Raw genomic sequence first — 27,694 nt, 5'->3', positions numbered from 1 at the left:
AACTTGAAGCGACAATTCTGAAGACGCAGTTGGTAATATTGTGATACTTAAAACAACGCGTTGTACATATTATTGCACAATAGGTTAGAGTATAATTATCGAACTGTTCTGAGGCATTTCGGAATCTGGCCCTGCGAATTAGCAAATCATAATGTCAACCACGATAGAGAACCGCAAAAGCCGGATACGTGAATGACCTTTCAGACGGCGAATTCGGGTATAAAGCAACCGAGGTCTTCACACAGCTGCATTGCAAGACCCCGGGACACACAGTGGGAAGCTCCGGAACAATGTTGTCCACCTTCGTCCTTCTCGCAATAACTGCATTGGGTGAGTTTAAGTTTTACATCTTAGCGTCCGATCACATACCTCGCATAGTTCATTGGTTATAGGTCCGTTAAAACTGGCATCATAAAAGACGTGGTGGACTTATTACCTTTCACTAGTTTTGTACTGTACTCAGTGCGCTTGTATGGTGTCTTGATTTATAACAAATCCCTTTGTAAATATTTTAAAAATGCTCCCCGCACACCACTTAATTTACTTACATTATCTTTTTGACTGATTTTGGCCTAACCTCAATATTTGGTGTTACAAATATGACACTGTCGACTGTAATTCGATGTACACATTTCGTAATGAATCATCCACTCTAATTGTGAATTTGTTCCAATGAAAGAAACACAAACTAGCGTTGTCTGATATTGAATGGTAGAATGTGCAGAGGAGATGGTCGTTATGCTGCAACGCTCATTGCAAGAGAAATGTTTCCCTAACCTAAGCGCTCATTGGTTAAAACACTCAGTCTGGCTGGACCCAGGGCGTGTCTTGGTTACAAATGTGGCTGCATCGCAAAGCGATGTATTTATGTGATGGAGTACTGAATGTTCAGAACCCTGTGTATTGATGAAGGTGTCAGTGGTGTTCTTGCAGTAAAGATAAACTAATGGTTTTGTTCACTGTGAATCTGTCTTTCCAGTGAATGGGTGTATGCTTGTTTTTAGACCAACCATCGACACCTTAAGCGCAAACAATATTGCCAATGAATAATTGATAAGAATTGTTATATTAGGTGCAAAACAATGTCACCAAATGACTAAGTTATATAATTGTTTGTGCCTCAGCATCATTAGTACGCTTCAAAAAAGTGTGGATGTGCGTTTTCTAGCCGTATACCGCACCGCACCGCACCGCACCGCACCGCACCGCACCGCCACGCCACGCCACGCCACGCCACGACACGACACGACACGACACACCACACCACACCACACCACACCACACCACACCACACCACACACCCATCCGAGGCAGGGGATTAGAGAAGGCCTGCATTTGTTCTTAGAGTTACCAGCCCATCCTGTAATCAAGATATTTGAGTCTAAAACATCAAACCTTCTGGCTACGATTTACTTCACTCACTCATGTACTCATTCACCGCCGAAGGGTTTCTAGTTCAGATGCACTACCAAAATAGGAATGGGGGTATTTCTCAATGTGTTCAAGCAATTTCAACTTTGAGTATTAAACAGCAGCTGGTGCAGTAGTCAGTGGCAGTTCAACATATAATTGACCGACCTATACAAGGGCACATCAAGAAGGTTAACAGCAGGAAATGTGTGATTTAATAGAAGTAATTACTTGCCAAACTGATATGACGAAAAGGTCACGTTCGTCGTCCCCAATAACAGAATTATGCTTATTAATACTCAGACGTATCCAGGCCAATAAACTTTTCTGTCCCTTTTGACTCTAATGTGATTAACAAGATTGAGGAAAACATGGCAAATATGCGCACCTCTCTTTCAAAATGTCACGCTTGCATCCCAAATACCAAGATGTCCGACTCCCCATTGTTCTCGGTGCCTTTGGTTTGGTACCTCCCAATCTGTTGACTGACATTGGGAGAGTAACCGGGTTTGCTACCAGGAATACATCCCTTCTGGCAATCTGGCAGTGTTGGGGAGTCTTCACATTCTCCGAAAAGTTCTGGGTGGGTTTGACTTGGCAGCGCTTCCTGGGAGAAGTCCCATTCGCTGTCTGGGCTGCGTGTGGAAGGGGCAAAGGTCCTGAGCTGATGATGAGCCTAACCAGCCTGACTGCGCCAGGGTCACCCAAACCCTCTTTGCTGCATTTTTATATTAATTTGTACATAATAATGATAATAATAATAATGATAAGAAGAAGAAGAACATGAGTTAGACGACATTCACTCTAAAACAACTCTGCTTGCTCCATGTTGTAGATGTTTCCAAACTGTAAAATGCGCCAAATTCAAAACTCATAGCGCTAAATGTATATCATTACCCCTGTAAATAGATCAGATTCACTGTCAAGCAAACTGTGCTTACTCATTGTTATATCGTTGATGTTTCCAGGTGGGTGTACTGACATTCATTCATTTATTGATACAAATGTACTTGGATCATTCTGATTCATTCACCAAGTATACTCAAACCAAAAGATACTGTGAGTGAATGAGATTGATTTAACAGCAGTTCAGTTTATATTTGTTGTATCACGGCGTGTCAGCTTGATGTAGGAGGAAAGGTGTAATACACGTCCCAGACGTATAACGTTTTTGGTTAATCCAAAGAGCACGAGTATGGCGCAGACAAACATACACACGACGAACCGGGATTCGAACCCAGGACAAAATGCTTCTCAGGAACGCAACTCTACACAGCGAGCTGCGGTGCCTTTGTTGAAACTTTGTTGATATTAGATATAAATAATTTGATGACTGAAAATGTATAATTAAGACAATATAGACTACATGTAAACTGCCTGACAAAAGAAAGTATCACACATAGTTGATGGTGGCTAAAAATAAAATAAACAGGAATCGGTTACTTGATGGTGATGTATTTGGTAAGGGTATCATAGTTGAGTTTATTGTGTTTCGACGACTGTTTTCACCCAAGTAAGGTTTAAATAACGTGTGTAATCCTTCGTTCAAGTGTATTCTTTCATTAGCCCGGCAGTCTATATGATGTTACAGTTTCTATTAAACAAACGTCATAACACATTTATCTTTCCAATTTAAGCCTATAAATCCAATACATTGATAACAAGTGCAGCACAAACCACGAACACAAACACAACAAACAACAATGCATCAAACGTTACCTCCTGTCCAGTGAAAATTGAGACTAAACTACCAATTTCTCAGAATCCCTTCACCGTGGCTTAGGTTGGTATGGCTTCAAACTATCCAACTCCCATATCAAAAGATCCCTTGGCAAATAAAAATGTTTGTGAACCCTTTCCATATTCATACTATAAATACACACGGAATTCAAATAAACCGCCTTTTTGTACAATTGAAAGACAATTTACAAGTCAATTGCAGAAGCTTCTTCAAAGGTGGTCACTATCGAAAAAGGTTTTTGTCGTCTGTGGGACATGTTGTGGAGATCTCATCACTTTGGGGACTGGATAATAATCACACATAGATCTTAGATTTAAAATTATCAATACAAATACATTTAAGATATTATTCTAAAAGCATTTTGTTGGATCAATTAACGTCAAACTTGAATAAGAATAAATAAAGTCGGATATAACTCATTTTATTAAAATTACCATTTCACCTTTCACATCATCAGTGTAAAAAATCTAACAATGTATTTTTTACAGCCAGCGTCAGTCGCGGTCAAGAATGTGTACAGACTGCCCCGATGGAGCTGGCGAGATGTTCTGAAGCGATGAACGCTTATTCCCCGACGGAATTATCAGGGGGGACGCCAGGCTTCTGCAGGTGCGTGTGACGGAGAGGCTAGGGTTGGGGGTGGGGGATGGGGAACATTACATAACGGATCCCTGGACAAGATCACTAAGGGTTGAAGAACTTGTGTTAACGATACAGTCGGATATTGTTCAGTTGGCTAGTTTAATTTGTAGGAAAGAGTAAGTAGAAGTTACATATAATATGCAATGGGTACCATGAACCATTCCCACAACATCTGACAACAATATCCGTAATAAGAAACCTCTTCTGAAAGCGGAAGCCATTTTCCGATTCCGAATATATCATAAACATGTGTGTATGAATCAATATCAAATAGTGATGACACCAGGTGTTCGCTAATAGGTGAGCGAATACTGCCCGACCAGTGGTACCCGTTGAGTCGGTTGTTTACCTGCAAAAAACACGCGAACACCTGGAACAAGTCAAATCATTTTTGTCCCTGATGCGCCGAATTTGGAAACGGCATCCGTATGCCTGTCATGCTTACGTACGATAATAATTGTGAATACTAACCTATGCATCTACTGTACGCGCTTTTTGGTTTTCACATGGAGTTGGATTTGTATGCATTGCTCAGTGTGTTGGAGATAAATCTGCTTTTCTTACACTGTATAGAAAGGTGACAACTGATATGAATCATCATTACAGAACATACTTCAAGATATAACATATATACAGAGTTTAAGAGCCTCACCCTTTTTAAAGATAGAACACAACGTAATATGTTGATTAGACCGAGAACGGGGCTGAGGGTTTGAGGCTGAAAGTTGAAGGGATATGGTGGAGGACTGATTTATGTTTAAGTTTATGTCCTCTTTGTAATCTAGGGATAGAAGATGAATATCGTTTTATCTTAATATGTAACTCCTATGAGAACATCAGACACCTCTATCTGCCTAAAATGTATTGCCATAATGCGAATATGTATAAATTAAGATCACTTCGAACGATGTAAGTTTACTAAGAAACATATAAAAAATTATTAAAACCATGTCAAAGTTATGACATGAGACAAAGTTTTGCAAACACTAGAGTACCGACATAAGTTAATTATTAATTCATGTACCATTGTAATATGAATATGTGCACATTATCTGTATATGGTCCAGTGGACTTCATACGAATTAAAAAGTTCACTGGGGCCTTGAATATGGTAACCCTGATCAAACATTTTTGTTAGCAAGAGTCGCATCCCGTGACACACACACACACACACACACACACACACACACACACAAATAGAGAGTATACAAATACAAATAACACTCAACCAAATGCATGTTTCACAAATGTCCACGTAAAGTGTATTGAGGGAGTCGGGGTGAAGTGGAGGAGTCCTTTGAAAATGTATGGAGGATTACAGGGATAATGAATGAAGGATTCTATGATTAAAGGACCGACCATTTTATATCCTTGGAAGGGCCTTGGATTTTGTCCGGAGATTAGATATTTTATGTATAAGGTATGGAGGAGACCAGGGATAATGTATATATACACGGTTTCTTCGTATTTTTTCAGAACTTTCAGCCAAAGTTAAACTGACTTTATTCTACAGATAGATTATTAGAAACTAACAGTTATGTGATTTGTCTATTTACAGAGATGCCAAGCAGGCACTTAGTTGCATGCAAGGCGTTTTGGGAGGGTGTCCACCATTGCGTGCACACATGGGCCAAAATGTGGAAATATTTGAGAATAGTATCTTCCAAAGGTGTAAGTATATAGAATCAATATTGTCTCCAAAGATTGTAATCAAAACAGAATTTGAGATGTACTGACATCAGAGATTCCAATCGATCGATTGCTTGAGCCATTTAAGAAATTACTTCAACATATTTCACTTGTCTGCACATCCATAAAGACAAACATAATCGTCAGGTTCAGTCAGGATAATGACTACATCAAAACAAGCCTTTATCTTTGTGAAAGGAGCAGCCGTGCAAGCACATTTTATTCAGGACTAATACACGATCAATTATACTTTTCAATCTTATCGTATATTTTATCTGCCGATCTTCATAAGGTCCGGATGTGCCAGACGCTCCTGACACAGACGCTCCTCCTGCTCCAACTCCTGCTCCAACTCCTGCTCCAACTCCTGCTCCTGCTCCAACTCCTGCTGCCCGATGTTCCCCTAGAGATGCCGAGAGGATAGAAAGATGCACCAATAGACTGCATAGATTTCTGGGCAAATCCACTGTAAAATGCAGGTAATCCAGAGCAAAACACGATCAATTACGTATCTCTGCATCTATGTTTTTTCGTGATGAACTGAGTGAGTTTTCAGTTATCCCGGCACCTGACTGTATTAGACATATTAGTAACATGATGACAGCCGCATTAACTGCCTATAGATTCTCTGTCGATACACAACTATAATTGAGATTTATCCTAACGAATGTTTAATGATGACAGAAAAGTGAGACGAACCATGGATTGTCTGACTACAACCATCCAACGATGCTCTCATCTGATAGACCCTGCACAGCTCCGACTCGATTTACTACGCGAACACCTTATGCAAACATGTAAGTGATGTGAATAGTCTAAGAGAAAAGAGAATAGTCTGTGGCCCGAGAGATCGGTCTGTGGGGAAGAGATTGATCTGCGAGTGGTGAACATGGTCAGTGAGTGTTGAGAAAGGTCTGCAGGTGTGTGTGCGTGCGTGCGTGCGTGCGTGTGTGTGTGCGTGTGTGTGTGTGTGTGTGTGTGTGTGTGTGTGTGTGTGTGTGTGTGTGTTTTGAGAGGGGCCTGTTAGTTAATTAATGGTCGATATGTTGGGAAAATGGTCTTTATGTGGAGTGAAACTTCTGTAGGTGGAGAGAATGGTCTGTGGGAGGAGGAAGTGGTCTGTAAGTGGGGTGAATGATCTGCACAAGGAAGAAATAGTCTTTGAATGGGGTGAATGGTAAGTAGGTGGAGAGAATGGTCTGTGGGAGGAGGAAGTGGTCTGTAAGTGGGGAGAATGATCTGCACATGGAAGAAATAGTCTTTGAATGGGGTGAATGGTATGTAGGTGGAGAGAATGGTCTGTGGGAGGAGGAAGTGGTCTGTAAGTGGGGAGAATGATCTGCACATGGAAGAAATAGTCTTTGAATGGGGTGAATAGTATGTAGAGAGAATGGCCTGCGGGTGGGTGGTGAGAATGATATGCAGAGATGAATGTGGTCTTTTTTTTGTTGAAAAAATAGTCTTTGGTGTGAGAGAATGGTCTGTGAGCGATGATTATAGTCCGGACATTATATAAGTTAAAAACATAAAACACAACATATAGTCAAATACGCCACGTCTGCTTGTGCTTCAGGTGTTGAGACAAATGAGTTGCCTGAAGAACCTACAGATGCGCTACAGATAGGAGGGGTGGAAGAAGAAGAAGAAGAAGAAGAAGAAGGAGAAGAAGAAGAGATGGAAGCGTGTCCTGCTGACTTTGTATCAAGACTAGAGAGATGCATGCAAGACATGAACCAGGGATTAAACATTGCTGGATCAGGGGCGGCAGATGGAACTGAGGCATGCAGGTTAGCGGGAAAGAAAGGTTGAAACGGCAACCGGTATCATTTGTTCGAAAACTCTGGAATCTTTAAATACTACTACTACTACTAATATACTAATACTACTAATACTATTACTAATATCAATCATTATAACAAGGCATTCCACAGTTTTCTTAAACGACCCAAGGATGTGGGACATAATCTCAATGTCAGTGTTGATTTTGTTGATGGTCCTGCACTGCACTGGACGGTACAGAAATGAGAGCGAACCAAGTGAAGTGCCATATCAAATCGGCCGCTCTCTGGGAGGCTCTCTGAACAACCACTGCATCGAGTTTATGTACAGTGTGTTGAGAAGATCAGCTACCCTGCAGTGTCTTTCGCTTGGATGAGGTGGGCTGACCTGTAAAAGTGAAACAGTTTACTGCTCAGGACCAGTCACTTGAAGGGTGCAGTGTTGTGGGTGTGGGGTGTGTGGTGTGGGGTGTGTGGGGGTGGAGGGGTGGGGTGGGGGGGGGTGTTGGGGGTGGGGGGTCTTCACATTCTCCGAAAAGTTCTTGGTGAGTTTGATTAGGCAGCGCTTCCTGGGAGATAACCAGCCTGACTGTGCCAGGTACTCCCAAACCCTCTTTGTTGTGTTTACTTAAGAAGAAACGACGAACGATGTGTACTGAACCGCAAAATAAACGTCACCCCAAGTGATATTGCATGAAAAGTTGTCATTTAAATATCTGGGTAATGTTTGTCAAAGTTCCTGAAATTTAACATTACCTTGTCCGGAAAAAATGAAATTTGATGATTAAACAACAAAGCAGATGACAATATAACCGATCGCCCAAACTCATTACGGCAACGGCCATGGTGACCCGATGCACATGCGTTGAAATGCACATGCGTTCCCCCATTTCTTGCCCTTTACAAATCCATCTAGATCGGATAACATTCATTTGTTATTGAATTGCTATCACATGCCAAGACTGACAAGAAATCAGCGACACCAAGCCCTTTGACGATTGCAAGCTGGACAAACCGCCCGGCAAGTAGCCAATGCATTTCAAGTCCACGTAAGGACCATATAGAGACTCCACGGTACCAGACCACCAACACTACAGATGACCGACCACGTAGTGGAAGACCAAGGGTCACCATCCGACGTCAGGATCGTCAGATTGTGCGACAGCATCTTCAAGATCGCTTTGTTACTGCTGCTGAAACTGCTCGACAGACCATGGGGACGCACCAGCGACACATTAGTGAGGACACCGTGCGTTGACGATTGACGAGCAGACACCTCCACTGTCACAGGCCACACCGAGGACCCATTCTGACACTACGTCATCGCCGGGGCCGTCTTCAGTGGGCAACACAGCACCAGCATTGGCGCCACCAGCAGTGGAGTCCTCATCTCAGACGAGAGCCGTTCCTGTATCACAACAGCAGATGGCAGAGAGAGAGTTTGGCGAACATGATTCGGATGTTTGTGTTGTTGAGAGAGACTCGTGGGGTGGTCCGAGCATCATGGTGTGGAGTGGAATTTGTCCTGAACAAGAGGGTCGGCCAAGTGGTCTTCCAGAACATCGGTCCAGGGAGAGGCAATGGTGTCACAGCAGCTCGGTACATTGATCAAGTCTTGAGACCTTACGCCATACCTCATTTGGCACGTCGCCGCACCCACTAGTTTAAGCATGATACTGCCCGTGCCCACACTGCGAGAGCAACAAGAGACTTCCTCCAGCAGAATGGCATCAGAACCATGCAGAACCATGCTGCCCTCAGTCCTGATTAAAATCCCATTGAGCACCCGCGGGACGAGATTCAAAGACGGCTGAATGACGTCCGACCAAGGCCGACAACTACAGCTGAACTGCGTCAGGCGTTCCTCAGAGTGTGTGCTCAAGTGCCTATGGCCTTCATCAACCGCCTCATCCATTCTATGTATCGACAGTGCACGGCAGTTATCAATGCACATGGCGGACACACGAGATACTGACTTGTGATGCCATTTTCTCAGAGACTAGTGTTGTGTTTCACTTTAAGACATTCGACACTTTAATTTCAACCTTGATGATCAGTTCATCTTTTAAATTAGTCTGAAAGTATGTTTACAGTATTTGGAAAAATCAGGTTTCTCGTATATCTATCCATGGTGACGTTTCTTTTGCGGTTCAGTATATGTGTCACTTTGATTCCTTGTTTCAGCTCTGTGACAACTTCCTTGGACTGTGTGGCTGACTACATGGAGGTTTGCAGTGACAAACCAGAGATGGTCCAACTGTCTAATATTCTGAATATGAATCACACGAGGACCTACGTGGCTCAGATATGTCAGTACCCTTTTGTTAAGCATTCAACTATTTCTGTACACTTGCTTTTGAACTGAAATTTATGGCATTATTACTACGTGTGTACTTTAGAATAACACAACTAAAAAGGAATGATCTCTTCCCAGAATAATTTACATCCACACTACACCAGAAAAGCAAATTACCGTCCGCCCCTGGAGGAACGCTATCCGTTCGCGTTACACTTGTTTAAAATAACTCTATCAACAGGCCTCGGTAATATCATGAACCTGTAAAAAACAACACAAAACACCACATATTGCAAATACATCTGGTGGGAATGCTGATATAGTTTCCAGTTTATTCATTAGATAAACACGTCCAAAAAGCTAAGAAGGCTAGTATCTATTACCTTCCCCATGCATTTGCCTTACGTTCAACACGTTCAACTCGCCTTCCCCCACGCATTCACCACACGTTCGCAACGCGTTCGGCTCGCGTTCCTTCCGAACATGACCTCCAGGGGCCCCAATGCGTGATTCCTTACCCGTTTTTCACCTTTGGGTGACTTGTCCATCACGTGTGAATATACCGTACCTTGTGTAAACGTTGTATATGAAAGCGATAAAATCCTTCCCATAATCTTGAGAAATCCATGACTATCATTCTCATAAATACACATCAGAACGTTTTAAATGTGCGTCCGAAAATTACTTCGGTATGTTAAGGGATAACATTCTTAATAAATACTGATTCTATGTTGACTTGAATTATCATCATCTTTCGGAAAATCGTGATTTCGAATACCTTGAAGAAGTACATTTATCATCATCATTTATCATTTGGGTGAGATCAAGGGCTATGAGAGACATAACTACTTTGCACATCATTGTGACGTCATGACTTGCCATTACGTCACTAACAAATGACAACACTTAACTCTCTTAGCCACTGAAGGCACTGGTTATTTCTGCTTACAAACTGAAAAAGATGGGGAAATGATTTTGGATGATAAACAGAATCTCACCCGAGTGTCTTATATATGAAATGTATCAACACTGGATAAAGGTGTGAAACTCCTCGACAAGCCTCGGAGTTTATGCTTCGTGTTCATATATTTCAGGGGGCACGGGTGGCCCAGTTGTCTAAGGCGCCGCGATTCGCTGTGCAGAGTTGCGTCCCTTGGGCACGCCAGAAACCTATGATTGTGGGTTCGAATCCCGTTTCGCCCCAATTATGTTTCTAGGTTTGTAAGCACCATACCCGTGCTCGTGGGTTTCACCGAAGTGGTAAACAACAGAGACCTGCATCAGTTCGGACTTTCCTCCCACATTAAGCTGACACGCCGCGATATAACTGTAATACTGTAAAAGCGGCGTTAAAACCCAACTCACTCACTCACTCACTCACTCATATATTTCCTTTTAAAAAAAACACGTGGAACTTATCCGATTAGTTAATTGAAGTATTTATGTAACTAACACAGATACTGTTGTATAGGTCCTGGAGCAGGCCCCACTGCTGGTCCTGGTGAGGGCCCCGTGGAAGGTGAGTACCATGTCATAACATCACCATGTCTTCATTCCTGCTGAGTATATTATCATTACATTATTGTTTTAGACATCATACTATTTCTGTTCCGTCGTAATGCCATGTTGGCGATGGTGCAGCTTTGTTTTAAAGATTTCTTTCTCTATGTGAAGCCCATCTCAAGACTATTGCCTTAATCAGCGTTTTGGATATATCTTTCATTAACGATATGTTTTAAAGCTGCTATTTGTAAACTGCACAACATAATCTTTGTGATTACTCCATTCTAATATATTAGATGTATAATATAAAATATATAACACATGTGGTTGTGACGATACTTGGCACGCACACGTTGTACCACGTATAACTGCTGGGATAGGAATAAAGTAGGAACCTTATGTTGATAATGAAACGTTGCCAACCATGCAGCCATTACTGACAGAATGTTGTCTCCTTTTTGAAATGACTATAAAACTTCAACGCCAGTGGATAACTAGTCTCGTTTATCTGACAAAATAGATTTCATTGAGCGTAAAAGGGGAAAATTATATGAATGGATCACTGAAATCAGTGATGACAACAGGCATTCGCGAATAACACAATAGCCTTCCAGTATTGGTGCCTCCCAGTACTCTCGACATGGAAGCATATTGTTTGATGTTTTGTATTACCGAGTGTGCACCTCGCACATGTTGGATGACACATTAAAATATATGGTTTCAGGAAATAAAGTTGCACTCTAAATTAGGTCCATTATCATCACGTTTATTTAGATTTCTGGATGATAATGAATATTGTTACGGGAAATGTTTAACATTAAATGCATTCCACTAATGCTAGGCATTAAAATCTCAGTAACGACCGCATATCCGAAAACACATGATATTTACCTCCACAAGTCCTACTTTACTCCCGGTCAACCAGCGACAGTTAGTCTCGCGGATACCTCTAAAAATCCACAATCTTCCCCACACACCATCCCCCCTCCATCCACCCTCTCCCCCTACCTCGCATACACAAACAGGCATTCGCACGCACGCACACACGCACACACACGCGCGCGCGCGCACACACACACCACGGTCCTCAAATATATTCAGCATTACGCATTTTCTTCCTCAGGGAACAGTGACTGTCCAGCAGATCATTCCACAAGAATGCAGACCTGCGTAGCCGCTTTGGAGAATCTGAACCCGCAGGAGGTGGAGATGAACGATGAAACTTGCGGGCAAGTAAATTATAGACGCCATTCACAATATTTTACAGTTAGCGGGAAAGCAAGTAAACAAATAAAAGGTGTCATAACTCGTAACGAACATGTTATCATGTTACGAACCATCCAAGATGGCAATAGTTGTCATACAAGGTAACAATAGGATGGTTTCTACCGCACCCTTGTATTTTTATTGCTTTTGTGTATTATATGTAACATTTCCTCGGGTTGTTAGCTGCCGTTCAGGCAGTAACTAATTAACCACTTATTGTATAAATAAAACATCTTAAAAGTGCAAACACTGCACCCGATCATGATGGTCTTATTCGTGGTATCGGATTAAAGTTGGTAAAACAACACACTTAATAGGCTTGCCGTTTCGGGTGAAAGTCCACCAGAACGACGGTTTTCTACTCCGACGTCCGCGCATTGTAGCCCCTCACGTATATAAGTTTCTTTTACCTCTGGGAGATTTCCCCCAAACTGGTAAACAGTTTGTATGGCAGTGTTGGTGCCTCGACGAAGTTCAAAGACTGGAGTGGCTGTCTTGCTGTGCAAACAAAGCTGGTTACGAAACAGGTAGTTTGACTCGATGTCTGCAAATGTATTTTATACTGGCGTCGTGGCAACTTATACTTGTCCAAGTTTTAATTCCTTACCTCAATCCTTTATGCTTGCCCTTGGTTGTTATTGTCTGGTATTAATAGATTCTAAAACTATCATTTGGTTTATCTTAGTCCATGCGCTTTAATTCAATAAGTCTGTCTATTTATATATTTTTCGACCTCCCGGGTATATACCACGTTAATATTTTGACAATTACGAGTCGGTTCCTCTATGGGTGAGGCTGCGTTGTCGTTAGTGAAACACCGGGATAATGTACTATACAAGTTTGGAAGAGATGCACTTTTCATTCCACAAAAGGGGACGTTCTGGGTAGGATAAAACAAGTTAACAATGGGTGCATATACTGGGCAAATTTAATTTTTAGTCAACTTCTGTAGCCTGGACGGCTGTTGTTTATCACCTGGACATGCCCACCAACTGTGTTCAGGAATTTTGCTGTTGTCTGGTCTCCTGCTGGATGGTTGTGTGGGATCAGGTTTCTAACTCGCCAACTGTTGTACATTTACCAGAACATCCTGTATCTACACATCTCAAATGGACAAATGTCAGTCGCTATTATTTGGCTTGTATCTAAAACCATTTAGACGAACCTGTCTTCGTCCTGTTTGGGACGCAACATACCATGTACATTTGTTGCTGTCGCTTTAAGTGTTTAAGAAGTCGCCTCCTGCCTTAACAATGTCTGCTGACCTGACCTGGGACTCATGTGTGTGAGTAGGGTACTCATATCTAGTGTGAGTTTTAGTATTGATAAAGGGTTCTATTTTCGTATTGATATCTTTTAATGATTGGTTTTTAGAAATATACCTTCTTTGGCTGCTCTGTTTAGATACGACCAAGAAACCCTCAGAAATAGAGCTGCTTGTATCACTTGACTTTAGGAGATCTTCGACAGATAGCGGATCTAACTGCAATTCTTGTTTTAAGCGAACAGGCTGAACATGGGCTTGACATTCCAGTGACAAGTGAGCAATGGATTCAGGTTGATTGCAAGATGAGGATACATTGGTATGGTGCTTGTGTGACCGAGCCTGAGGCGTGAGATGGCTACAATAACTTTCTCATCATTTGAACATGAGCATGGCTTTTTGTGGATTTGGTGTTGAAGTTTGTATAGCCATCTTACTTGTGTCCCATTGGCCTTGCCAGTTTGGGGCTATGGGGGCTTTGGCTTCTTATCTCTAATTTGATAAAGGGAACAGGATGTATTTCCGCTTTGTCTAGAGCTCGCTTCGCCAGTGTGTCTTCTTTTTCATTTCCTTGAATATCTGTGTGAGACGGGATCCAACATAGCTCCAATTGTTTCCCTTGGTCCTTGGTCCTTTGTGTATTAAATTAGAATATTATTGACAGTGTTTGGTCTAGACTTTGAATTTCTGCTGTTGATCTCATGTGGTGCACTAAGCGAGTCTGAGAGGTTGACTGGCTTTGCTTCTGGTAGTTCCAGTATGAGTTTGAGCGCATGATGAATTGCCTCCAATTTAGCAGTGAAGACAGAATGACTGTCAGTCAGGGGAATGGAATGTGATTGATAGGATTGTTAGATCCATCAGTGTATATATGGGCTCAGCTTCCCCAGGTTGTTTGAATCCTAGTGCTAGCTCCTGTTCGTAGTTGGGTGGGGTTTAATTTTGTCCTGACTTCTGATGTTAAAACACTGTCAATTTTGGGAGTTGTTATAGTCCAGTAAAGGTAGGCCCTTTGTAGTGGCTTTCTAGCTGTTGAATGTCATCACAATTGTGGCTTCGGATGAGTTCAAGTACTGTGGTGTCACGTTTTTTCATTTAAAAGGGTGAACCCTATTTATTACCCCATTGATCAACTCCACCCAGGGCTGACTGGAGTTTTGGTCGGATGTGTTAAATATTTGGGTAGGAGACTTGACATGATCAAATATATCATTGATGATGATGTTAGTAGCATGTCGTTGTCCAGTTGTCCAGCATATGATCAGATTGGTTGTTCCCTATTTTAACAAAGATAGTGCACTGTCCTGCAGGAAGCTGTCTATGAAGATGTCCAGGTTTCTTTCTACTCCATTTCTACTCGAAAGCTTTGCACAAGTCCAGAAATACTCCGCTAGGTATTGTCTATTTAATTGGGCTATTTATTTAATTTTCCAGTCTTAGTATGTCCCTTCCCGAAGCCTCTTTGATAAGGTTTGATGTGGTTGCCAGTTTCAAGGTGATGCATGAGCCTTAGCTTTGCGTCATGTTTCAAGCGAGTGAGACAGCTCGAAAAGTGTTTGGTGGGGCGGAACATACAGCATATTTCCATAATTTTGTGACTTCTCCTTTGGACCTTTTGGTTTGATCAGGTATGTTATTCAATATCTCGTAACTGGTTGTGTCAAGACCAGGTGCAATGCCTTTTCTATGCATCATCAATCTGTCACAGTAAATGGTATATTGGTGAGCAGATGCTTGCTTTGCGGATGTTATGATATCATAGGCAAAAGCATTTTTCCCTTGAAGGAATTCTTTGCAATTAATGGGGCTACTGATCGATAAGAATTTGGCTAACTTGGGAATTTTTTTAGATTTATACTTACCCCTGATCGTGTGTATTTTGCTCCAGACTGTTTCAGGATTTGTATTTTTTATTTAGAAATTTGCAGAAGGTCTGCTAAGACTTATGTTTAGAATTGTCACAGAGGTGTCTTACTTTTGTACTGGCAGCTCGGACTTGGGCAGACTGATTTATCCCTTTTTGACCCATTAACGACTTTCTTTCTCAGTCTCCCAACTATTGCTATTTCGTTGTTCCACCATGGTGTCGAAGGTTTGATGTTTTTGTGGGCTTTTAGGAACTGATGTTTCAGCTGATGCAATAATTGCTGAGGTGAAATTTGACAAAAAATATCAGAATTATCCGAGGCAATTTCTGAGGACTTGAATGATGTACATTCCTCCCTGAATATGGGCTAAGCAGCCTTTGCATAGTCTCAGGATTGGGTTGTTCCCCTAATTGTGGTGTGACAGCTATGTAGGTGAGTATAGGAAGGTGGTCGCTTCCCCATGTGACATCATGGACCTTGTTATTGGCAATGTGGGGCGAGGTTCTTATTGGCATTTGTGAGGTCAATTGAACTCCATGTTTTCCGGACATGGTCAAAACATGTGGGACTGCCGTTGTTTATAGTTGTGCTATTGTCGTCTTCAACCTATTCCTCTACGTATTTCGACTCGTGAAGATTCAAGGGTAGAATAGGTATTCAGCAACCCATGCTTGCCGTAAAAGGTGACTATGCTTGTCGTAAAAGGCGACTAACGGGATCGGAGGGTCAGGCTCGCTGACTTGGTTGATGCATGTCATCGATCCCAATTGCGTGGATCGATGCTCATGACATCAATCACTGGATTGTCTGGTCCAGACTCGATTATTATACAGACCGCCGTCATATAGCTGGAATATCGCTGAGTGCGGCGTTAAACAACAAACCAACCAACCAAAAGTCTACGTCTTTGCATGAGTCCTACCTGTCTTCCCACAAAAGAGTGTGGGCATTAAAGTCACCATTTTGAGCTAATATTGTTAGTCCTTCCGTATATATTTTTTTGGTAACCCTCAGGTATACGTAAGCGATGCGTAATTTCTTGACATTTGGCAGTTTTAGGGATATTCCTTTGGTTTCAAGGTTTCCTCAATTTGTTTCGATAGTTGTGGACGTGCAGCTGTCGTAGACAAGGGCGATAAGTCTTAGCTGGTATAAGTCCTTTTCTGTCTTTTCTATATTGGGTGTACCCAGGTAATGTGAACTTGGAATTTTCGCTGAGATTACTGTCCGGTATAAGAATGACATGTGGCCTTTTTCTCCTGTTTTTTAAGGGCATTAAGGCCGTTCCACTGTTATAACGGCTTATTGAATCTTAGGCCTAGGGCATACCCCTTTTTGGGAACTAATTTCAGAAGCCAGATTGAGGAGGCAGGTGGCTTTGGCTTTGACACTCCTGCTTGTAATTTGGATCAATGCCATGGAAATGAACACCACAACTTTGTTCATGATCTGAGCCTTTTGTTTACCATGGTTATTTACTCCTATTACATTTTTGTGCTTCAGGCCTTTAGCCAAGACCAATCTTAGTCTTTTCTGTTCGATTTTATCTTATAAAAGCAAGATAGTTTATATTATTCGGCTATATCCAAGATTAAATGTTAATAAGGTTGTTCTCCAATATAACTAAGCTTGAACCTGTTATCTATCAAGTGAGGGATAGGATTAATTGACTGTAGACGATATGAATATAGTCGAAAGAAGGCTCCACCAAATATAAAAATAGGCAACAGGCAAGATAACAAAATGCAACACACAAGATAATATTAGGAGACAGACATGATACTAACAGGTGACAGATCAATAAAAGGCGTCAGACAAGATAATAATAGGCAAAATATAAGATAACAATAGGCACAAGACAAGATAAAAACAGACAACAGACAAAATAACAATAGGCAACAAAGAAGATAGCAATTAGGACAAAATTCAAAGACGCCATAGGTGAAACTCAGATTCTGCGCAGGTTCCATTACCGCGAGCTAATCTAAACTCAAATGATCAGGGGAGCACATCGATGTCGTTGATTTTATAAAACTTAATTCTATTAGTTACTGGTATGTCATTTCCAGATGCAATGTCTTCCTGATTGCATAAAATACACAGTCGACGTATCTTGTTAAATGAACGTTTGGTTACTGAGAGAAGACCGTGTTTGTACACTATGCAATTCATCTGCTGTTGGACTTCTCTGTATCCCCAAGAAGTGTTATGTCTGGCTAAGTTTATGTAAATTAAGTAAAACATTATCATCGTAACATATATTCACTTTGGAAATTCGAACCAGATTCATCGTACTTTAAAGTACGTTAAAGTGTCTAAATCACTTAAGTATGTTGTCATGCGAGTCTTCATTGAATATATATAGTATGTTGCATAATTATGTATAGTCTTGTACCACCCATGGCATGGTGTTTTTTCGGGGAAATATACTAAACTGAACTGTTAACTTACACAAGTATTTTTCATTCCTTTAATAGTTCTTTACACGCTGCCATAGACTGTCTGGATGGAATTATGACGGCGTGCAGTCAAAGCCCTGACGTCCAAGGTTTCAGCAATATCATATACTTGGATGGAGTCCGGAGCATGATAAACGACATGTGTGAGTACTACTTGCCTGGGGTCACAGCTAACTGATGTGCCCAGTTTCACCTGCAGTTGTATAGCACTGGCAGTTTTATCACCAGCGAACCTCCACACACGGTTATATCACAACTTTTCTTACTGTTGTTTGTTTGTTGTTTAACGCCACATTCGGCAATATTCCAGCTATGACCGTGGTCAGTAAATCATCGAATCTAGAACATGCAATCCAGTGATTGACATTGTGAACATCGATTTATGCAATTTAGATTGCCGTGCATCAACCAAGTCAGCGAGCCTGACCACCTGATCCCATTAGTCGCCTCTTTCGACATGCACGGGTCGCTGAAGAACAAGTCTAAACTCAATTCTTTTGAGGGATAGTACATGCATGTATGGATCTGAATAATAACTCTTTCGAAATTTTATCACTACTTATTAATTAAATATAGATTCATTCCATTCAAATTTGTTCAATATTCTGTTTCACTACATATACATATAATAATGCTTAGCAGTCATTTACCAAACAAAACCCGAATATCATGTTCACACATCGATCATCGACGTCATCAGACCATTTGCACAGTAGTCAGAATTTGCATGAAGATATTTATTTATTTATTTATTTATTTATTTATTTATTTATTAATTATTATTTTTTATTTTATATTGTTTTATTTTATTTTATTTTATTTCATTTTTTTATTTTTTTATTTCATTTTTTTTTTTTTTGGGGGGGGGGGGGGGGCAGGGGGAGGGAGGAGGGTCGACCATTTAATATCGTGTGGAGGATGTGTGGGCTGGGGTGTGTGTTGGTGTTTTGGTCTTGGGGGTCTGGCAATTTTGTAAGAGAGACGATATCTCTTCAGTCACTGCTTCAAAACATACAATCGTTTTGCAGGAGCCGAACATTTCATTTTATTTTTTCTAATCTGACTTATATTTTCCAGTATTTTCTGGAAGAATTTTTCTTCTCAAAGAGTCTCAATCCCATCAAAATCATATGGTCGATCCCAAAGGAAAAGGTCCTCTGACGCATGATGCACCTGTACCCATGTTTACTATTTGTTTAACAGGTACGACGGGTTCGCTGCAGCCTGGCCCAGGAGGTGAGTATACTAGTTCATAAGTGATGTGTGTCTGGACCTGAAAGTGGGTTTTATAGTTCATAAGTGATAACAGTCTGCACCAGGAGGTTGGTATAGTTAAGAAATAAAACAGTGAATGTACGGTAAACAACCGTGTATGAGATATCAACATTATTTACACCCTCTTTAAGGATGCCTGTAAAACGTACACGCTTTAAAAATATTTACCCGTATTTATTTAATGATGACTCCCTGAGTGAGTGAGTGAGTGAGTGAGTATGGTTTTACGCCGCTTTTAGCAATATTCCAGCAATATCACGGCGGGGGATACCTGAAAGGGGCTTCACACATTGTACCCATGTCGGGAATCGAACCCGGGTGTGACGATCGAACGTTTTAATCACAAGGCTACCCGGCCGCCCAATGACTCCCTGAATACAATCCCACTTTGGCAATGTCGGACAAGCTAGTCAGGGGGAATAAGTTTGATATTTCACGGATATTCTCACGATGTCCACGGCAAGAATACCCTAATACAGATTGTCATATCTCTCCCGCTTTCGGATGCGATCGTTCGGCAGTGGCGTTTGTCTGTGTTGCCCTGCTACATCTATGGTTAATGAGTGATGTGTGTCTGCACCAATATTTGAGTGTTACAGTTTGTGTACGATGGGCGGCAAATTTACGTGGTGGGTAAAACAGTTCGTATATGATGGGCGGCAGGCTCGCGAGGTGGGTATAACTCACCATTCATCTCTGGAACGTAGTGACTATGCCACTTATGCATACTCAGCGTTGTAAATCGTCAGGTCGATATTTCTTTTCCTGTGTTTACCAATAGAGCCATTGCAAGAGCAAATAAATTCTAAAATTCTCCAGATCATAAAGTTTGAGTGAGTGAGTGAGTGGGTTGGGTTTTACGCCGTTTTTAACAGTATTACAGTTATATCGCGGCGTGTCAGCTTAATGTGGGAGGAAAGCCCGAAGTGATGCAGGTCTCAGACGTTTACCACTTTGGTGAAACCCACGAGCACGGGTATGGTGCTGAGAAACATAATTGGGTCGAACCGGGATTCGAACCCACAATCATAGGTTTCTAGCCCAAGGGACGCAACTCTGCTCAGCGAATCGCGGCGCCTTAGACGACTGGGCCACCCGTGCCCCCTCATAAAGTTTGATGCAGGTTCATTACTATTACTATATAATTACATTTTGCTGAGGGTACAATTGAATTGTTTTTGTATGTATGACCGTTGATATCAAATATAATCGATGCTTTTGATGCAATAGGACTATTTCAAAATAATGCTTTCTTTCATTATGTGGCCAAACGCGTTCTCCCATTCTTGCTCCGATTTTGTCATGTGTATTTTGAATGTTTTTGCACATTCTGTCTGGTGTGGGAGGCACAGGTGGTCCATATGCAGAGTTGCTTCTCTTAACCTAGCAAAGATTCACTGATAGTGAGTTCGAATCCAAGATTATCCCCGATCATGATCCTTAGGATGTCAGCGCCATTCCTGGTCTCACGTGTTTCACAAAAATGGCAAACGGCATTTTGGGCCTTCCTCTAATTTAGACTGACGGGCATTGATTATACACTGCGTAACTGTGCTTGTCTTGATTTCAGTTGACGCCAATTGCCCGTCGGATCACACCGTGGGTCTCACCAACTGTGTGAAGCCCATGCAAGATTTTAAGGAAAACCCACATCCGGACATGGAAGAGGCTTGTAGGTGAGTGGAATGAGAAGGCTTTTGGGAAACATTGGGATGGGGAGGCTTTGGGGTAAACCGGGAGGCCTTGCAACAACTCTGGAAGGGGTAGGTCTTGGGTGACGTTGGGGTGAGGAGGCTTTTGGGGAACGTTTGTATGCGGAGGCTTTGAGGTACAGCTTGGACGAAGATGCGTCGGGGTAACGTTGGGATGAGGAGGCTTTGGGGTAACGTTGGGATGAGAAGGCTTTGGGGTAACGTTTGGAGCGTTGGGGGCGGGAGGCCTGGCGACAACGCTGGAAGAGAGAGCAACAATGTTGGGAGTTGGGGCCTGGCGACAACGTTGGGAAGGAGAGGACGGGCGACAACGCTGGGAAGAAGAGGCCGGGCGACAACGCTGGGGAGGGAGAGGCCGGCCGACAACGAGGGGAGGGAGAGGCCGGGCGACAAAGCTGGGAAGGGAGAGGCCGGGCGACAACGCTTAGAGGGAGAGGCCGGGCGACAACGAGGGGAGGGAGAGGACGGGCGACAACGCTGGGGAGGGAGAGGCCGGGCGACAACGCTTGGAGGGAGAGGCCGGGCGACAACGCTAGGAGAGAGAGGTCGGGCGACAACGCTGAGAGGGAGAGGCCGGGCGACAACGCTGGGAGGGAGAGGCCGGGCGACAACGCTGGGAGGGAGAGGCCGTGCGACAACGCTGGGAGGAAGAGGCCGAGTGACAACGCTGGGAGGGAGAGGCCGGGCGACAACGAGGGGAGGGAGAGGCCGGGTGACAACGCTAGGAGGGAGAGGCCGGGCGACAACGCTTGGAGGGAGAGGCCGGGCAACAACGAGGGGAGGGAGAGGACGGGCGACAACGAGGGGAGGGAGAGGCCGTGCGACAACGCTGGGAGGAAGAGGCCGGGCGACAACGCTGGGAGGGAGAGGCCGTGCGACAACGCTGGGAGGGAGTGGCCGGGCGACAACGCTGGGAGGAAGAGGCCGTGCGACAACGCTGGGAGGAAGAGGCCGTGCGACAACGCTGGGAGGAAGAGGCCGGGCGACAACGCTGGGAGGGAGAGGCCGAGTGACAACGAGGGGAGGGAGAGGCCGGGCGACAACGAGGGGAGGGAGAGGCCGGGTGACAACGCTAGGAGGGAGAGGCCGAGTGACAACGCTTGGAGGGAGAGGCCGGGTGACAACGCTAGGAGGGAGACGCCGGGCGACAACGCTTGGAGGGAGAGGCCGGGCAACAACGAGGGGAGGGAGAGGACGGACGACAACGAGGGGAGGGAGAGGCCGGGCGACAACGCTTGGAGGGAGAGGCCGGGTGACAACGCTGGGAGGGAGAGGCCGGGTGACAACGCTAGGAGGGAGAGGCCGAGTGACAACGCTTGGAGGGAGAGGCCGAGTGACAAAGAGGGGAGGGAGAGGCCGGGCAACAACGCTGGGAGGAAGAGGCCGGGTGACAACGCTGTGAAGGAAAGGACGGGCGACAACGCCGGGGAGGAGATGACGGGCGACAACGCTGGGGAGGGAGGGGCCGGGTGACAACGCTGGGAGGGAGAGGACGGGCGACAACGCTGGTAGGGAGAGGACGGGTGACAACGCTGGGAGGGAGAGGACGGGCGACAACGCTTGGAGGGAGAGGCCGGGCAACAACGAGGGGAGGGAGAGGCCGGGCGACAACGAGGGGAGGGAGAGGCCGGGCAACAACGAGGGGAGGGAGAGGACGGGCGACAACGAGGGGAGGGAGAGGACGGGCGACAACGCTTGGAGGGAGAGGCCGGGCGACAACGAGGGGAGGGAGAGGACGGGCGACAACGCTTGGAGGGAGAGGCCGGGCGACAACGCTTGGAGGGAGAGGCCGTGCAACAACGAGGGGAGGGAGAGGACGGGCGACAACGCTTGGAGGGAGAGGCCGGGCAACAACGAGGGGAGGGAGAGGACGGGCGACAACGCTTGGAGGGAGAGGCCGGGCGACAACGCTTGGAGGGAGAGGCCGGGCAACAACGAGGGAAGGGAGAGGCCGGGCGACAACGCTTGGAGGGAGAGGCCGGGTGACAACGAGGGGAGGTAGAGGACGGGCGACAACGAGGGGAGGGAGAGGACGGGCGACAACGCTTGGAGGGAGAGGCCGGGCAACAACGAGGGGAGGTAGAGGACGGGCGACAACGAGGGGAGGGAGAGGCCGGGCGACAACGAGGGGAGGGAGAGGCCGGGCGACAACGCTTGGAGGGAGAGGCCGGGCAACAACGAGGGGAGGGAGAGGCCGGGTGACAACGCTTGAAGGAAGACGCCGTGCGCTGGAGGCGTTTCGAAAATCCTGGGAAGAGGAGGCCTTTGGATAACGTTGGGAAGGAGAATCTGGCGGAAATTGGGAAGTGAAGTCTTGATAAAAGATAAATAATCCATAAAACCTGAAATACCTGCAACAGGTTCCCTCCCATAATAAGGCCTCCCACAGTAAAGACATGTGGCAAAAATAGGGCAAGCATGGGCACCATCCACAGTCCTTTTCTTTAAAGCACACAAGTGATGTCACGTTTGAAACTAATGTTGGCATGGTGGTACTTTTGTTTAACTGTGAGATGTGTTGGTGTCTGTTTCTAGGGTGGCTAAAACTGGCCTCGACTGTTTGGATCCCATCCTGACCGCCTGTTCCAACCAGCCAGATGTGAGGGCAATCAACAGTGTGCTCAACCTAGACAGTCTACGGGGCATGCTCAGTGAGCGTTGTAAGTAAAAGCAGTCGTCGTAAATCATAATAACCTCGATGAGTATGTAAAGAGGACGGTAAAGATGTAAGCAAGATGCTGAAGGGGATAGCACCGAAAATAACAACGTTATTCCATCGAATTCCGCCCAAGACAAAAAATTGCTCCTTATTTTACTTCCTTTCTACGACAACCACTTTGGTGCCACTTTGGTAGCAGTAATTTAATGTTTTAAATCGAAATTTCGCGTTATTTCAATTATTGGTATATTTTCTCGAAATTTCGAGTTCTTTCTCGTTACTTCGAGTTTTTTTCTCGGTAACGAGAAGTAAATGAGAAAATATAATTGAAGTAACGAGAAAAACGTCGAAATTTCGAGAAAATAAACAAATAATTGAAATAACGAGAATAGTATTTATGCTACCAAAGTGGCACCATTAGGCTTTCTTGCTTTTCCACAACAGCCATTTTCACTCAAGTACTTTGCTTCATCTATTAAGGTGCCGCCTTAACTAGCAGCTCGGGCGACACCTGCCACGTGGCCAACCCGGCAGAAGAGCTTCTCAATTGCAACAATCAACTGCAGACTTTGGCAACGTCGAGTGGCTCACTTGCAGACAGATGCGGGTCAGTAAACTGTTAATCGTAAACAGCTGCAGCTGTCTTCAGTAGGCATTTTTACGCATTTTGATATGTGAAGGCGTGCATGATGATGATGATGATGATGATGAGTATGATGATGATGGAGGAGGAGGAGGAGGAGGATGTTAGTAGTACTTAACCTTTTTGGTGAATACAACATCAATACATCAAAATAATCAGCAGAGATTCCTCTGTCTCAAAATGCAGTGTTCTACTGAAGAGAGTTGTTCATAAGGTATTAAACGGGATTTGAAAAGAAGAGTTTTCACAGCACTATTGTCAACAAAACTTACTCTTAAGGGTACTTGTGTTCAGCGTTTTCATTGGATAATATTGGTGTTATCTACAGGAAATCCAACTATTTTCAACTTTATGGAAACTCTTTATTAAACATGAGTATTTCTTTTCACATTTATCAAGTAAAACTTATCTTATTTCTTCTAAGTTTAATCAGTGTAATCTTTCCAGATGTGTGAACGAAAAGAACCATTTCCGACACAAGATGATTTTTCCAAAACACGACCTAATGAGTAGTGTTATCATCCCGGATCAGCATTAAATTGTTCATTTTTGGAAAATGTGATTCAATAGTCAATATACACAGGCAGTAACGTTCATGAACGAAAGTCGTTAAATACTAAACAGTGGTTTAAGATTGTGTACCAATCATGATGATAAGGTTTTTTTAGTTTTATTTCAAATGACATAGAAATTATATTTTGTAATTTGAGGTCTCTGTGAGTGTCTGGCTTCTTTCTTTGATTTCAATAGTTTCTCGAAGTTTCTTTTCTTGCCTGTGATTGGTGTTGGTATGGAGAACCTTGTTGCCAAGATCGTTGTCAGGATGATCACAATGGGTTTTGTTTTCGCTTCAGTCCGTATTCACTCGCCCTTTTGCTTGTGAGTTTCTGAAAACACCGTCTGTGATAACCAGAAGTTAGTCGCGCACACCGATGACATTTTGAAGCTATGTGTTTCTCCTGGTCGCCCAGGGCTGCTCGGACACTCAACGATTCTGATAGCGTATTACAACTTATGTCAGTAAATTGCAAAACTGGTTGATGCACACCATTAATAATGTGACATGCACATTCTCCATTCGTGACCAACTCGTGTTATACCGGGACAAGCCGAATAGTGGCGCGTGCCCCTCTTGTGGCCATTTTTGCGACCGGGTTTCGTCTAAGCGCAAACGGGCATACTTAAAACAATTGTCAACTCGTTGCATAATGGTTCACATATATTTCCCCATATATTATATACATTTCAGATGAAATTGAAAGCACATCTGGACATGCGGATGTATACAGTTTGATTGAACACATTTAACTGTGTCTTGGGTATATTTTTAGATGCAAGACATATGTAAAATCAAAAATTATTTCTAAGGGATTCTTTGACGAAGAACTTGAAATCATACGCGCATTCTGATTGGTTGGTTGTATTTTCGGACATAACATTCATCGATAGGGGGACGAGTCTCCTTGCAGGTTACGGAAAGGGGCGAGTGGTGACGAACGGCACATTCCCTAGTGGGCGTCACCATCTTTGTTAGACGGGCTGAAGCAAGGCTCAATGCTGATTGGCTAATATGACATGCTATTCACCTTCACAGAGAAGCACAATGATAGAATTTTATAGGTCGGCCCACAGTCTTTTGTGTTTAGCGCCTGTTTGAACATTCTTTCACACGTGTCGCTCTTTGTCGTACCAGCTTTGAATAACTGATCAGCGTCGACCAGAATGTGCAATCGTAGTGTTTTCTGTTTCAGGGTGCTGTTTGAAAGCCTGGATTGTTTCGACAGACTGATTGCCAACTGCCCCAGTGATCCCGCCGTCGTCGCTTTCACCGACATGTTAGATATGGGCGAAGTACGGGACGCCCTGTCCAGTACCTGTAAGTAACATGTGTGCTCACTGATATCGTTATTAAAAGATGGCAAGGCGAAATGTGCTTAAATGTCTAATAACGGGGTTCGAGGGGTCGCAATGGCCTATGGGCAGGCATTCTAACTGTAAAAGAGTACTTTGATGTTCTTTGAGGAAGTTATTAAGTGAGTGAGTGAGTGATGGTGTCTACTTGATTTGGGAGGGAAGCTCGAAGTGATTCAGGTTTTAGACGTTTACCCTTTGGTGAAAACCACAAGCACGGGAATGATGCTGACAAACTTAGAACATAATCGGGGCGATCCTAGGTTTCTTGGACGCATAAGCACGGATTTGGTACTGACGAACCATGTATGGAGTATGAGGCCCGTGGAACCTGGCCATGGAGATTTTGTTGCAGAGTCAACGTACAGGATAAAAGACATCCGATGTTTTTTGTAAAGCTCATAAAACAAGGAAAGGGAGTTTTTTATCTTAATATTTATAAACCGAAAGTAAAATCGGAAACAACATTTATCAAAAGTGTCGTTTCAAACATGAACGCTAGCTATCGGACGCAAATATCTCCTGCTGTCGCTAGCATAGAGGCTCAGGCTACAGATGCAAGGGTTGCAATTTCGAGCGACTGAAATCCAAAATCAACAGGAGTTTGTGTGTGAAGTCAGGGGGATGTTATATATAAAATCCCTGGTATTGCACAGGTTATGTGTTTGATGAGATATTGAGACAATGACAGACAATAGGATCACGTCACAGGGGATTTATAGAAACGGATAATAAGTTTATGTTTAGGTATGATATGTAATTTAAAGCTACAAACCGACACCGAGAGGTGTGCAAAGCACGTACACGAGTGTTCATCTAACTTCAGACCGCCTCCGTGGTCTTGTGGTAGAGCGTGTGTCTACCGGCCGCGTCATACCAAAAGACGTAACAAATTGGTACTTGTTGTTACCCTGCCTGCCTTTCGTCATTAAGGGGTAAAACAAGGACTGGTCGGCTGGAAGTCAGTATACTGTGTCTGAGCGGGTATCTATACTAAACTGTGGCATGTTATCTCATCCTGCTTGCACTATAAAATCGGCATTAGTCCGGACGAGTATACACACAAAGAAACAAACACACTCACACGTGTTTGCACGTCGCAATATTAGTGCAAAAATGTTAAACGTGACGTTGGACCCCATTTCACCTCACGTCATCTAACTTCAACAACAAGGTCAAGGTTAGTTACTGTGTTACATCAGCAGAGTAGAATAAACTTTCACGTTTTATCTGTTTGAACACCTGTGCACGTGCAAATGAACACCTGTGCACGTGCAGCTTTTATTGTAAGGCAGGTGATTCACGGATATATGACAAACAACGGAGCTAGTGTATGAACGTCGATATCTGTCTTTCCAACAGGCCCCGGACGAAAGTAAGAGAAGACGTTACTGGTAGGAGGTTCAAGAAGAGGTTCAAGAAGAGGTCCAAGAAGAGGTCCAAGAAGAGGTTCAAGCAAATGCTCAAGGAACCTTCACTGTCGACCTCATCCATTGTTACTCACACTGCATATATATTATGCCGATATACTGTTTTAGAAATCCTGTAATTTCATTGGTTAAAGACGATTGACCGGAA

At 43.6% G+C, this 27,694-nt stretch overlaps 1 protein-coding gene across 1 annotated transcript; it reads left to right on the top strand.

Annotated features, from left to right (window-relative positions):
• The first annotated feature begins 213 nt into the window (after positions 1–213).
• Positions 214–27,694, top strand: LOC139471639 (uncharacterized). Its single transcript, XM_071254041.1, has 16 exons — positions 214–330; positions 3,640–3,760; positions 5,352–5,464; positions 5,775–5,961; positions 6,167–6,279; positions 7,056–7,269; positions 9,445–9,569; positions 11,028–11,075; positions 12,183–12,288; positions 17,935–18,059; positions 19,120–19,152; positions 20,762–20,867; positions 23,439–23,563; positions 24,043–24,169; positions 25,957–26,081; positions 27,479–27,694. Exons 1-16 carry the CDS (start codon positions 291–293, stop codon positions 27,493–27,495), a joined length of 1,725 nt encoding a protein of 574 aa, XP_071110142.1. The 5' UTR covers positions 214–290; the 3' UTR covers positions 27,496–27,694.

This window comes from Haliotis cracherodii, unplaced genomic scaffold (genome assembly GCF_022045235.1).
Source record: "Haliotis cracherodii isolate W230 unplaced genomic scaffold, xgHalCrac1.p SCAF_23, whole genome shotgun sequence".
Classification (NCBI taxonomy): domain Eukaryota; kingdom Metazoa; phylum Mollusca; class Gastropoda; order Lepetellida; family Haliotidae; genus Haliotis; species Haliotis cracherodii.
Note: the sequence above shows the minus strand (reverse complement) of the source record. Positions and strands in the feature narration are given on the sequence as shown.

Bases quoted from the DNA above. Each gene is read 5' to 3' on its own strand.
- LOC139471639 (XM_071254041.1), top strand. From the start codon at position 291: ATGTTGTCCACCTTCGTCCTTCTCGCAATAACTGCATTGG. The intron at 11,076-12,182 runs GTGAGTACCATG...TTTCTTCCTCAG, and splicing joins TGGTGAGGGCCCCGTGGAAG to GGAACAGTGACTGTCCAGCA. The intron at 19,153-20,761 runs GTGAGTATACTA...TCTTGATTTCAG, and splicing joins GCTGCAGCCTGGCCCAGGAG to TTGACGCCAATTGCCCGTCG.